We start from the raw sequence: 15,053 nt of genomic DNA, 5'->3' as shown, positions 1-15,053 counted from the left end.
GTGCCCTGCGATGGATTGGCACCCTGTCCAGGGTGTACCCCGCCTTGTACACCGCCTCCTGGGATAGGATCCAGGTTCTCCGAGACCCTGAAAAGGATAAGCGGTATAGAAGATGGATGGATGGATGGATAGCTAGATAGCTGAGATTGTAAGTGCTTCCAGTATCTTCTTGTGATACTGATGCCCCCCCCCCCCAGATCACCCCCCCCCCCCCCCCATAATAATGTTTTAAATGTGTTTTTAATGACGTCTCATAAGGGATTGTATACAGATTTACAGATCGATTAAACTCAGTGTTGGAACTAAGCAGCTGGCTGAAATGACGCCATGCGTAGTATATTTTCTGTTTTCTCTGTCGCTACGTTGTCGATATTCGAGTTGTAGCGTCACGACTGAAGACGTGTGAATACAAGTGCGCGCATTATTCTGAATGCCAACCGTCCAAAATTCCCAATCATTTACAAACATCCAAAGGGTTAAAAGATATTCAAATAATGAGAATGGGGGAGATCATTAAAGAGACATTGTGCAGAAGTCCAATGTTAAATTGTGCCGTCTAGACGTGGAGTTATGTCGGTAAATGAGTTCTATTTGAGAGTTTGTTTCACTAAAACGGGATAAACACCCGACTTTAACTTTGAGTTTTTAATCAAAATGCGATGTTTGTGATTATATGCGGTGATGCGTGATAGCGTTACACGGAGACGAGTGTTTAATGGTGTATGAAAGAAAGTATTTGTGGTGTATATGAGAACGCCTGAGAGAACATGTTGGACCGCGGTAATTTTTTTTCCAAATGAAACTTGTATTATAGATTATTTAAGTATGTATATGTCAGATATACAATATAGGACCTCCATTATGGGGGTGAAAAGACAAAGCTCGACCTTTGCACAACTCCTCAGCAGCTCTGTTGGTCTGTAGACATTCCCACAACCCTTTCATTTCTCATAGTTTCATCAATAAGCATGCGGATTATGCACTCAGACATGACTTTAAGAAGTCGAGACGCTCCACCCTGCTCTTCTGTTACAGTTATTAGAATTTATTTACGTTGGCATTGACCCTTAAACCATGTTTATATAGTAAGTCTTAGGTCTTAAACTAATGTAGTACGGAGACAAAAGTATGCTGACTCAGCTCTAAAGCTACCGTTTTCTTACTTGTCGACTAATTTCTTTGGCCTGACCAATCCAAAGTGCCGTTGCCTGGCCGATTTGCATGCGGAAGTGTAAAGCGATATTGGAAAGAACGCAGCACTATTAAAAGGACTACGAAAATATGTTGTGCAGTCAGGCAGTACCGTCTGCTGTCTCAGGGGAACGGCTCAGCAAAATAGCAAACTGTAATAGTGCTGATAGAGGCTTCTTCCTGCAAGGATACTGTATCTGACCCGTATGCGAAGCATACAGTAGGCAATCCATTTGTCGCACATAAAGAAGTGTGTACAGAGTGCAGATCGTATTTTGCGCTGTTGTAGACCGTTTATGAAAGTTTATAGAGATAAGTGCGTGTCTTTATTTAAACCTCTTGCTTCTACTTCATCAACAGCTTAGATGAGCAGAACGTGGTGGCATAATGCTATGTTCGGAAGAGAATGTCGGAGAAGGGATGGCGGCCATTAACACTTCATTGTTTCTCATTAAAACGTCATCTGGCAGTTGTAATGGCCTGCCATAACAATGTCGTTGAGAACTGTAGGAGAGCAAGGGCAGTGTTAGGATGAAAAGCACAATGCAGTTTTAATATTGTGACGGAATTCTGTGAGATGCTCGAAGATGAGTTCTGTCCTGCGTTTTAAGTGCCGGATCTGTGTCTTGTCAGTCACGATGCATAAAACACATCCGCTGTTGTTGTTTTTTTTGTGCTCAAAATAATCAGGTCTCGAGGGATTAGGCAAGAGTTCAATTATTCGTACAGAGCTTTTAATGATGGATTGACACACAATGCAGCTTTACCGAAATCTGGATGTATGTTTAGATCCTCAGTGAGCAAGCCAGAGGCGACAGCAGTAAAGGGAAAAAACTCCCCGAGACGAACAACATGGGGAAGAATCCTTGAAGAAGCTCAAACGGATGAGTGTGGGTGACACTGAATAGCAGGATTATAAATAATTACCCTTCACAAGACGTGGACAATGTTGTTGTTACATTTTGACCTACCTTTGCAACTTTATAGTCTTGTGTTACCTGCAGCAACAACTCCACCCCTTCATCTGTCCAGTTCATATACTCGGTGCTTTTCCTCGACATTGCCGCATCAATTCAAAGTGACGGAAATGATATAAACGCCTGACTGAAATGACTTATTACGTTTTTATGCATGTGCAGTATATGGATGTAAGCGTTTTCAGAGGTTTCAATTAGAGGTTGATGGATTTATCAATTTGTCGGCACTGATTATTGATTGCTGGGACCATCGGTTATCAGCAAAAGATACACACCGATAGTTTTTCCCAGTTGCGTCCCTTGCGGAGCAGCTGAGAAGGGTCCACTGTCATTATACAGTAAGAGAGCGGCCTCTAGAGGCGAAATTAAAACTGACCAATTTTGTTGTGTTATTTGAAGTGTTTTTTTTTTTTTTTTATCATTTTGAATGTCTCTATTTTTTTTTATTTGCTATTTGGAGTGTTACTTTTTGGTTCTTTTCGGATGTATATCTTTTATTTACTTTAGTATTTATTAATAGTCCAATTAATGGTTGGTACAGTCAGTGCTGTTTATTTTTGTAATAAAGTTCAGCAATATTTTACTTTAAGTGTTTAAGAATCAATTTTAAAAACCCAACCCAAAAACCCAACCCAACCTCGTTATCGGTATTGGTAAAATCTACTATCGATCGACCTGTAGTTTCAGTGTGGAAGAGCAGTTTTTGGAAAAGGTTTGAAAATGGCAGTGTAGACGGAGAGCGTTTTACAATGAATTCGCAGTTTTCAGATCTGTCCGGATTAATGCGGATGTAGCCTGAGATCATATTTTTCCCCGTTCTGATGTTAGATGTGAACATTAACTGAAGCTCTTGACCTGTATCCGCATGATTTCATGTATTGCGCTGCTGCTACATGATTGGCTGGTAGAAGTAGAGATTATAGATGATGCTTTAGGGGTTTTATCATACCCTTCCTCCAAATAGGATTTTCTGAAGAAAGGATTGGAGGATGTTAAAATTCCTTTAGCCTCTAAGCTGTCTGTATGCTTAAGGAGAAAAATCCTTTGATGATGCAGTTCAGCTCAGCAGGGACCCGGAACTGAGCTGCACTGGAGAGAGCAGCTGACGATAAAGTCGTCTGGGGAGGGATGACAAGAGAGGACACGTTACTGTATTTGCTGTCGGAATAGTATGAATTACCCCAGTGACACGTGTGTGTGTGTGTGTGTGTGTGTGTGTGTGTGTGTGTTTTGCCAGCTGTGAAAGGGCAGCATTTGCATCTTCCGGCCTCACCCTGTCTGTCTTCCAGCTTGCCCAGTAGAGTGAGAGAGAGAGAGAGAGAGAGAGAGAGAGATTGATGAAGCATGTAAGGTGGTGATACAGTGACAACTCAGAGATATTGAAATAGAATGGAAACATAGAGAGTCGCATAGATGTTTTGGTCTGACCTGCTTTTATTAATTACTGAATGGAAACTCATTAAACTGCAAACCACTGACAGGAGTAAACATACACACACACACACACACATACACATACATGAGTGCACACACACATATCTGCAGGCAAAATGTCAGCATGGTACACAGGAGGCTTGTGACGCCACACAGGCCAGGTAATTACCTACCGGAAAAGGCTTTTAACCTACAGTACATCCTCCACTGAACAAGCCTCAATTTCCTGCACTAAAACAGCAGGACACACACACACACACACGCTTATCTGCCTTCACAGCGAACACCGGCTGAATAACATGTCATTCGGAGTTTCTTTTTTCTCATCTATTCACTTGACTTTCTGCTCATCGCATGTTTGTAATAGCTCACGTTCACACTGTCTAAACAGTCCCTAAGCAACAAATCTATACAGTCTTTTTTTATTACACAGAGATGTTCAGCTATGTTGTGGATACTGAAATATAGTAGAGACATTGTGAAGGTATGAGGGGGGAAAAGGGCAAATTTCCAACATCTCTTTGCCAGCTTGTCTATAGTCAGAGCTATAAACATAACATGCTTTCACATCACATAAAAATGTCATCATTTCTCCGGCCCAGTATAAAAAAAATATATAAGTAGGGTTAGATTTAGAGACAGGCTCTTATTCCCTTCATATGTTTTGAACTCTTTTGACCAGAAGCCAAAAGAAGGAAATTTCCGCCTGTTTTGGGGACACCCAGGTTCAGCACAGTATTTGTGATGTCACACTGGCCGCCCCAGTGTGTGTTTCTGCCGCCCCGCCTCGCAGCCACGCGCTGTCCTGCTGTCCAAAACAAACGCTGGGCTGAAACGGCGCTGTCCGTTCAGCACCCAGGCTGGCAGTTACGCGAGGGACGCGGTGTTTGGGTTGCAGACCTACCGTCACAGAGTATATACATATGATCAGGTTTTTTTGTGTATTTGTTTCAAACCTAATGGGATTTAAGACCCGAATTAACGTGTTAATATAACTACTGTCCACGTTGTTTTAGTAATATATACATGTGATAAGGCTTTTAAGTTGTTCGATAACAGATATGCTTTTAAAAGATTCCAAGCTCTTACTAATGCAAAAAAAAAAAAAAAAAATAGAAAGAAAAGTCAAAGCAATTAACAATCATTCAGGATCACTGCAGTGACGTGCTGATCTCTTCCTGTGTTTTGAGCTTTGTTCTGGATCCATGCTGTGTCTTGAGAGTTTTTCTCTACAGGCAGGAAAGGAAACACCAATGATCCATGAATTGTTGCAAGCCAGGAAGTGAAAATTATGCTCCTATTTTTCACATGTAGTGTTTTCTTAATATATATATATATATATATATATATATATATATATATATATATATATATATATATATATATATATATAACTCATAGAGTGGTGTTTTATTTTTCGGTTTCTTTGGTTTGGTTGTACTTTCTTATTGGAAGTTTAGGGAAAATGAAATTAACATTAATTCTGTATCATGCCAACATTCTACAATTCCACGCATGATCTGACATATGGAAGCCATTACGCCCACACACATTTTACCCGAAGGATTTTAGTCCTAGTGTAGTTAAATGATTAAAATACAGGATGGTTTGGTTGGTTTTTTTTTTCTTTCTCCATTGGAGCAAATGTTCATGCAAAAAGGATATTTGCTCTGGTCTCCCATCTCCCTCTATAGACGTTTACCCTGCTATAGTTTACTTTAAACCCAGAAATGGATGTATATGCATGAACACCGTTATCCATTATACCTGATGTATCGTGTAGCATGATTGAAGTGACCTGCAGGTCTTAAAATATTTTTGGAAATGTCTTGAATATGGTATTAAAAAGTTTTCAATTTGAAGTGCTGATACGGCAGATATCCTGAGCAAGACTTTTGCACGCAATAGAAAGCACATTCATCTCATTTTCCTTCACCTGGCAGATGGAGACATATGGTAATATGGAAATATGATGCTTTTTAAGAGGAATGGAGACAGTGGTGTGAAATGAGGGAAGCATTAATCTCTCTTCTAGTTTTCCTGTTGTGTTTAGGCTTATGGTACTTACAGTGTGTGTGTGTGTGTGTGTGTGTGTGTGTGTGTGTGTGTGTGTGTGTGTAGATGTTCGGAGGAAGACCATCTATGAGTATCACCGTGTGGAGTTGCTCAAGACCAAAATCACAAACAGCACAGCTGTGGAAATGATGCCACTCCCTAGTAAGAAAACACCCTCACAATAACACAGTAACACACAGAACTGCACACTGTAAAGAAATGCGTTTGTTTTTTTTTTTAAATAAATTAACAAAAAGGACAGCTGGATGCATGTTTGGTTAATATAGTAGTCAGATTTATCGCACTAGCCATTTCTCTGGCAGCATAAAATCCCACTATGTCTTTGGAGCAACATTTCTAAGTGAGTGATGCAGCTTATTTCCTGTGAGATGAGAGATTCAGAGCTAACTAGCTGCTTCTTTACACGTTCTGTATTTCACTTTAGTTTAAAAAAAAAATGGGGTTTATATACTGTACTCTTCATGAACTAATGAAGCCACTTGGGTGAGTGGTACAATTTAAATCGTGCAAGTATATAAAACAGGTCTTGTTCCTTAGACTTACCGCTGTTCAATTTAAATGAATTATGATGTGCCTTCAACCGTTTCACACCTGCATTAAGGCGTTTCCATTAGTACTGTAAGTTGCAGGCTGCGATATAGCTGCAGAAGGCTAAGTTTAGCATGATTCATGTTTTCTTCCGAACGGGCTGCAGTCACGGGCCGCAAGCGTCGGATACGTTTTGTACTCTTTTCTGGCTGCAAGCTTCAGAATCACTCAAGTTACTTTCCGTCTCAGTAAAATGACCTCTTTCTGGGGAAATAGTCGGTACTCGGTCATTTACTAATGAAAAGATTCCTGGCTTTTCAAAACGTCTGAATAAGACACTTCAATTGAGTGCGACCTACCAAAGCCAAAATATTTCAACCCAAAATAAATCAATAAATGTCTAGATAGTCCCTCAAAATTCACCTAAGAAATACTGGATAATAAGAATAAAAATCCATATCAACACTAAATACAAGACACCAGAATAAACCATCCATTATTTATGCCTGTAATCATCCTGCAGCTCTATTCTGTATTATCTCTATATAATTCTAGATTCATAGTATATACCCTAAGTCATCTTTATACATCTGTATGCCATCTGTATATACATTATCCATGGATAATCTGGGTACTGTTGTGTATATACGATGTAAATATCTCTTACGTATATTTTTGAGTAATACTTGCATATATTATATATATATATATTTTTTATACCTATTAGAGTTTTTCTATTATAACATAGTGTATTTACTAGGGATGCACCGCATGTTTGACAACCGAAATTATTATTATCAATAAGTGAAAAGGCCGAATAAATTTGACCGAACAATGACGTGTTTGATGACGTGACAAAATAGCCTAGCAACCAGAGTGATATGCGCGAATGTCACGACCTCGATGGGGGGGGGGGGCGCGCATGCACGAGCTACGTGCTCTTCGGATGTTTACTGCGGACAGTAAACGTGCGTGGACGTGCGTTTGTTTCGTTTCTGTTCCGGAGTATTCGGTCACGTCGCGAGACGTAAGGGAGTAGAGTACGGAAGCAGGTAAAGACGTATTTATTTAAGGGCAGGCAGACAAATCCAAATCGTCATCCAGAAAACGTAGTCGAGACAGGCAAAGGGTCGGGCGATCGGCAAACAGGCATAAACGGGGCAAAGCAGGAATCAAAGTCGCGGTCACAGAAAACAGGGTCACAACACAAAAACAAGAAACATGAACTAGTACTATGGACTGGGAGCGGAGAAACCAGCGGGGACTAAATGAACTAATCTATAGTTTAAACTAACTAAATCTATCAACGAACATAACATTAACAACGTATCTAACTCTACTATATCCACTATAATACTCCGCGAGGTGTACAGGGACGCGAGCGGTATATATCCCCAGTATAATCAGCCGTATAGAACCCAATAGAACCATATATCGCACTCTTGTCAATGCACTTTTAATGCACTTTTTAGTTTTCTGAGGATATATGCGCAGCAGTTTGCAAAGATGCAGTGCAGTTTACATGTCACAGAGTAAGCATGAATTATCCTTCCGTCTTCCACGTCGGTAGCCGTCATGCGCTTGAGGAGCGCTAGCGTTCGGACGATAAGTTCTTAGGTTCGATCTTTCTGACTTGTATGTGGTTATTATGTGACTCCACAGCATGTCTCCAGTTTAGAAGCTGTTCCGCCTGCATCGCCGCCGAGATCAACTTCAACTGCAGCTGGTGTCACCGACTCAACAGGTGAGAATAGCCAGAGAAGATGTAAAGTACAGTAATAAAGGGAAGTGGGGTTTGTTTCTATTTAGTTTCACCTCAGTGTTCTAGCCTTTTTCTCCTCACACTGGGTGAGAAATGTAGGTTAGAGTATCAAACTTGGTCTCAGTTGATTCTTTGCCCTGGGCTCTGTTGGGGGAGGGAGAGTGTGAGTCTCCTTTTTCTGTTGACTCATGTGTGCTCCTTCACCTTTCCGCCCCAGACCTATTCACACTCACTCCATCACAGGCCTGACATGAGAGCAGGGCAACACCGAAAGAATAAAACCACTCAGTATCAAACAGACTGACTGAGAGGCTCTTGTGCTTTTATCCTGTGTGTGTGTGTGTGTGTGTGTGTGTGTGTGTGTACTCCCTTCTCTTTTATTTTCTTTTCATCTCCTCTTATGTGTTCTCTTCTTTCTTCCCATTCTGTCTCACACATATTACTACTACTCTTTATCGTGCCCCTGGAATCCTGGTGTTCATTTTTCTGAGTGGTTTTTCATAAATATTGAAATATTCTCACACTGTACTTTGTTCTGCCCTGAATTCACACCTGATGTGTCACATAAGAGTCATATAATCCACATCGGATGTACTGTATCTCATCTACATTTCCTTACGATCTACTGCCAGGAGAAAAAAAAGCATCTTTTTAGCATCTTAATCTATTTAGGCAACTCCAGCATTCGATTATGAGTTACGAGTGGACACATTTCAATTTCTGGCTTCTTTTTGTTTTGTTTTGAGGGAGATATTAACTGTTTAATGTTAAATAATTAATGGAATAAGCCTACTTCAAAAGCAGCCAGTATCCCCACACTGAAAACCACACCTGCCTCTCAGCTGATCTGAGTGTTTGTAACTCACATTGCTGTACAAAATGATTGTACAGTAAGAGGATGTACGAACAAGATGAGGAAATCTGCTCCATATGGCCGTCGTATTTTGCGCTTCGTAATGTGCCACACATTCTCAATCAGAGACAGGTCAGGACTGCGGTGGTGGTTGACAGCTCAGTGGTTAAGATGTTGGGCTGCTGATCGGAAGGTTGTGAGTTCAAACCACCACTGGGCCCTTGAGCAAAGCCCTTAACCCTCAACTGCTCAGATTTATAAATGAATAAATGTACGTTTCTCTGGATAAGGGAGTCTGCCAAATGCCATAGATGTACTGCAGGCAGGCCATGCTCTCTGTTTACGCAACCATGCGCTTGTAATCCCGGCAGAATGTGGTTTGGCGTTGTCCTGCTCTGGATGGCTGCATATGTTGCTCCAAAATATGTTCATATCTTTGGTGCCCTCACAGATGTGCCATACCGTGGGCATTGATCCGCCCCCATACCATGACAGATGCTGGTTTGGACCTGGACCTGACGCTGATAACAGCTTGGATGTTCCTTTTCCTCTTTGGCCCGGAGAACACGACGGCTGTTTTGTCCAAAAACTATTAGAAATGTCGACTTGTCAGACCACAAAACACGATTCCACTGTGCTACTGTCCATCTCAGATGAGACCGACCCCAGAGAAGTGGGCGGAGCTTCTGGACAGTGTTGATGTATGGCTTCTGCTTTGCATAGTAAAGCCTTAACTTGCGTCTGTGGATGCAGCGGCGAATGGTGTTGAGTGTCAAAGGTTTAACAAAGTATTCCCGAGCCCATGTCAAGATCTCCATTACAGACTCATGACGGGTTTTAAGACCGTGACGTCTGAGGGATCAGAGATCACACCCATTCAGAAGTGGTTTTCGGCCTCGCCCTTTACGCACCAAGATTTGACCGGATCCCTTGAATATTTTAATTATATTGTGCGCTGTAGGTGCACCGATTTGTCTTTGAGGAAATTAGATCTAAATTTCCCCTGACCCAACTTTTTTGGAACGTGTCCCATGCATCAGTTTCAAAATAAACATTTAGCTTCAAATAACCTATGCAGTTGATTAGATAAAACATCAATATGTGCTATATGTGGTCCAAATAAAACGTCCATCTTGGGATAAATTTGAACCAAATCAGACGAACTAAACAAAGACGAATTTTCAACGAGTATTTTTGGGCTAAATAAAGGCCGTGACGGGCCGACCAGATTCAGCCCGAAAAACAACGTCCATGGACGTCTGGTGCTTGGTGGGACTTAAACATCATGAAGAGGGCACTAATGTAATAGACTATATATAAAGCACCCACAGTCTTGTTTGCTCTTGGACTACAAAACTGTTCAGCTAAAAGCGTGACACGACATGGTGAAACACCAGGAAACTGGAGGTGTAGGTGTGTCAAAGAAAAAAAATATTTTCTTTGAATCCCCAATCATTTCACCACTACATACCCAGAAAGTGGACGTGATGGATACATGAGCGGACACATGCTGTTGACTTTGCGCCGGATACTTCACGAAGCCTCGGAAACTTGGACACATGTTTGCCTTGTTTGTTTATTTGTAATTGCTTTTGAATTTGCAGAACGGTCTATTACCATGTCATTTATATTATTTCTTAAAAGTGTGGCCACTTACCCAACGTTCCAGAACACCACAGTGCGTCTTAGTTTCCTACCGTGCACGACAGCACGATTTCACTCATTTACATTCAGCTGCTGTTCTTCAGGCTATTCTCACAGCATGCTAGCAGTCTAATGAAATACCATTTGAAGTTCATGAATGGAAACCTTTCGTCGAATGGAAACTTTTCTCGTTTGTAAAGATCTATATCTGTGCTTAAGATCCATCTATCCATCCATCCATCCATTTTCTATACCGCTTATCGTACAGGGTCGCGTGAACCTGGAGCCTATCCCAGGGAGCATGGGGCAATAACGTAAGTTTCTGGGCCAATATTTTCTGCAGACGTCTTAAAGTGCACGCTTTTTATTTAGCTGCTCTAGTTTAAAGCATATTATTCAATACCTAATATGAATTATTCATTAACTAATAGGGAAGGAGTGTACTGTAGGTAGGACAGGAAGCAGTGTCCGTGTGAAGCACTGTGTTTAACACACATACGCACATAACATTTGTGAGCAAGGCCGTCTAACCAGCAAACAGACTTGAGTATGTTGACATTTAATCAGAACGAGAGTTATTCAAGCGCCACGCCGCGCCATGAGATGATTTTCAGTGGTCTTTGTGGCACCTCAACTTCTACGTTACAGGAATTATGGTGAGTTTAACAACAGGGTGACAGAGTTAACAAGATTCATGACTCTCTTTAATCAGGTGCTTCCAAAATATATTGGTTGGAATCCAGAATAGCAATCAGATAACCAGTAAACATTGGCTGATTAGTCATTGCTGGCAAGTCCATACTAATAATGAAAAACGGCAAAAGGCACACCTTAAAATACTGGAACTGAATATGTGGGAAACACTGTGGTGTGTGTGTGTGTATATCTATATATACAGAGGGGTGACAAATTAACATAACAACCAGTATACAGTGTCTTAGTTAGGTTCTGGTCCTCAAGCCACCAGAACATTCCTGGTCTAATACTGTACTATGGCACAGATTCTACAAGTCTCTGGAGCTGTACTGGGTGGGTGAAGTCCTTGACTGGTGAACATGTCAGTGTAAAATCTCACATAGGTGTTCAGTAGGATTGATATCTGGCGAGAGTGAAGGCAGTAGCACATCGCATATACTGTACGGTGTAAAGTATTGGAACAGCAAGACCAATTCTTTCATTTGGGTTTGAGATCAAAAGGTGAATATGAGACGATAGATCTGAATTTCAGCTTTCATTAACAATGTAGAACATGGTACCTTTTGTTGGAACCCACCCATTTTTCAAGTGATCAAAACATATTTTGGAACATGTGATTGACAGGTGTTTCTTATTGCCCAGGTGTGCCCTGTTACATTGATTGTTTTAACAGTTAATAGCTTTGAATACGCCCATCTTGGTTTGAGCCCTACGAATGTAGGCTTTGCATGTGCATTTTGCAGACTGCATTTGTTGTTGGAAAGGATAAACCAACATGAAGACCAGAGAGCTGTTTATGGGAGAAATGCAAGCCATTTTGAAGCTGAGGAAAAAGGGAAAATCAATCAGAGCCAAGAAGGGAAAATCAATCAGAGCCATTGGGCAGAGCCAATACAACCATTTGGAATGTCCTAACAACCAGACACTGAACGGGTAAGCCAAGAAAAACAACAGCAGTTAATGACATTGTGGGAGCTGTGAAGAAAACCCCAAAAACAACTGTCAGTGATCTCACCAACACGCTCCACAGGGGCAAGGGTGAAAGTCTCACAATCCAGCATTTGAAGAAGACTTCGAGAGTAAAAATATATATAGGCCATAACACAAGATGAAACCCCTCATCAGCAGTAACAATTAGAAAGCCAGATTGGAATTCATAAGGAAATACAGAAATGAGCCTCAAAAGTTCTGGAACCAAGCTTGAAAGGCCAAAGTGTGGAGAAATGAATGATCTGCTCATGATCCAAAACATACAGCCTCACTAATCTTTATTCATGATGGTTAGCAACAGAATGAATTCAGAAGTCTACAAAAACATTCTGCCTGCCAATTTACAGAGAAATGCATCCAATCTAATTGGGAGGAACTTCAACATGCAGCCAGACAATGACTCAAAACACACTGCCAACACAATGAAGGACTTCATCAGGGGAAAAAAGTGGAAGGCTTTCGACTTGCCAAGTCAATCAGCAGACATTAACCCTATTTAGCAGCATTTTACCTCCTGAAGATCAGACTGAAGGGAGAAACCCAACAAAACAAACAACAACTGAAAGAAGCTCCATTAAAAGTCTGGAAGCTACAGTCAAACCTTGAACCTTTGGTGATGTCAGTGGGTCGCCAGCTTGATGCAGATATTGCAAGGTCTATCTGTTCCTATACTTTTGCCCACCTAAAAGTTGGGTGTTCTGCCACCAAAGGTGTTTCACACTAATCTAGCTGTGGAAATGAAAGCTCTATCGTCTCATATTCATCTTTTGATCTCATACCCAAAAACATAAATCTGTACAAGGTCTCGGGAATGTATTTTTCAGTTAAGGGTGTCCCTGCCTACAAAAATGTTGAGAACCCTTTCTCTACGGTACATAATTTGGACACTAAAGCAGGACATTGTTTGAGAACAATAGTCATAAGAGGGCCATTTTAAACATTGCACCTATAGGATTGTCATACGTGCACGTGGTCAGAGTGGAGCACGTGGAGGAGTGTTGAAAACCAGAACGTAAACAGACGGTTCTTGGATAGTACGATAGCTCCGAGTGGTATTAAGATGACTGCGGAAATGTATTAGCTCATTCTATTGCAATGTACTTAAGGGAAATCGCTAAATATGTTTCCTTGCAACGTAATAAAAATCTTCTCTGTGATTTGCAGATCATCAGACTGTATAATCCCATTTGTACACTGCTTGAACACAGTCTCCTGCTTTTCAGTACATCTCTTTTTTCCCCCCTCAAAGTCATACTGAATTCCAATAAAAAGGAGCCAAGCTGTGCGCATTTGCATGCATTAATATGCAAACAACCCAATGTGGTGGAATTGCAATTAGGTATTTATCCACAGAGCTGTGCAGGATGGAGACAGAAGTCTTTGAAAGCGGAAAATTCCTATGGGAGCGAGCGAGCGAGCTGACGCCAGGTTCGTATGCCAGCTTTCTCTGTCTGGTAGACGCCAGATAGACAGACAGAATCCATCTCACCTCATTGGATTGATGGGGGATTTGTTATAGCGAAACCAGCTCCAGTGACTAGTCGCACGCGTACACTCGTCCACTTCCGTGCACTCACACTCTTACACACACGCTTGTTTTGTTAACCTCAGACAGGCCTGGCCTTGATATAACGTATGGAGAGAGAGCGCATTCTAAAGGGGAGAAAAGGATAAAAGAACGTAGGGAGTGTGTGAGGATTGAGAAATGGGCTGAGGAAGAAGCAGTGAAGCCATAAAGGTAATGACTGTGTCAGAAGGGGACGTTAGGAATGCCAAGCATCCTGGCCAGGAGAACGTGACTCTCAGCATGGGAGTGAAAGACATACACTTTTGTCGTTTATTTTCCCTGCAATGTCTGAGTAATAACATGTTGTTCGGTCTGCCCTTGTGGTTTTCTCTTGAAATCTGGACATTGCACAATGTGGCGGATGTGGCCACCGGGGTGTTCTTCCTGTCGTGTTAAACAGTTTGACTGACAGCATTTTCATCCAGTCCATCATGCACTTTTGTATCTCGTGTATAGTACAGTGGATAGATCTGAATTTGAAAACACCTTTTCCACCATGGACAGAAAGGCTCGAGCTAGTTTGGTGGAGAAAAATATTGTGTGGACCGATGATGCTCTTTGGGTGAGCGTTAAAACCGCTTTAAGCTTATACCACAAGTTCAGTTGCTTAAATTGACTTTTTTTTTAAAAAAAAAAAAAAAAAAAAAGACCTGGATGACTGGAAGCCTGAGTAGGATTTCACAATCACAAGAGCTGCGGATTAACCGTTTCCCATGTTTACTTTCGCCTGGGATGGTGTAGCAGGTGGCACTGCTCTAAGTCTTTGCTGAGTTTTGCGTGTACTCTCTGTATCTATGGAAGTTTTCTCAGGGTTCTTCTTACAGAAACATGCCCTAGTGACCTGGAGTACCCCCTGTCCTGTGCATTTTATTGTCTCCCCTGCTCTAACACCCCCCATTTCAACTTAATTAACACGCCTTTTATTTTTAAAGTGGGTGTGTTTAAGGGCAGGGAAAATACTCAAATGTGCAGGACAAGGGTTGGGAACCTCTGAGCTATGCTAATAAATTGCCCCTAGGTGTGAATGTGTTTGTGAACGGTGCTGTGCAATGGACTGGAGTCCCCATCCAGGGTGTATCCCAGCCTCGCACCCAGTATTTCCGAGATCGGGTCCGGGTCCAGAATAAAGCGCTTACTGAAGATTAACTCATGAATGATGTGGAGGAGGGGTGTGGACGAGCGCCGGTTTGTGAACGGAGGGCGGAGCCGGAGAAGGCGAGGGGTATGGAATGCACACCACTGGGGAATTATCTTGTTCTTGTTCTTGAATGTTCTCTATTACAGTGAGACGAGGATAAGAGGGAGAGAGACATGTGCCGAGAGAGAGAGAGCGAG

General features: G+C 41.6%; 1 protein-coding gene across 1 annotated transcript in view; it reads left to right on the top strand.

Annotated features, from left to right (window-relative positions):
- The window catches only part of plxdc2b (plexin domain containing 2b), a 106,977-nt gene that overhangs the window by 74,520 nt on the left and 17,404 nt on the right, over positions 1–15,053 (top strand). The window contains exons 8-9 of the mRNA XM_053628242.1: positions 5,724–5,819; positions 7,869–7,950. Of these exons, the coding sequence (XP_053484217.1) occupies positions 5,724–5,819; positions 7,869–7,950 (178 nt within the window). The remainder of the gene's footprint in view (positions 1–5,723; positions 5,820–7,868; positions 7,951–15,053) is intronic.

The sequence above is a fragment of the Ictalurus furcatus genome, chromosome 7 (genome assembly GCF_023375685.1).
Source record: "Ictalurus furcatus strain D&B chromosome 7, Billie_1.0, whole genome shotgun sequence".
Classification (NCBI taxonomy): Eukaryota; Metazoa; Chordata; class Actinopteri; order Siluriformes; family Ictaluridae; genus Ictalurus; species Ictalurus furcatus.
The sequence above is the reverse complement of the archived record's forward strand: the minus strand, read 5'-3'. Positions and strand labels throughout refer to the sequence as shown.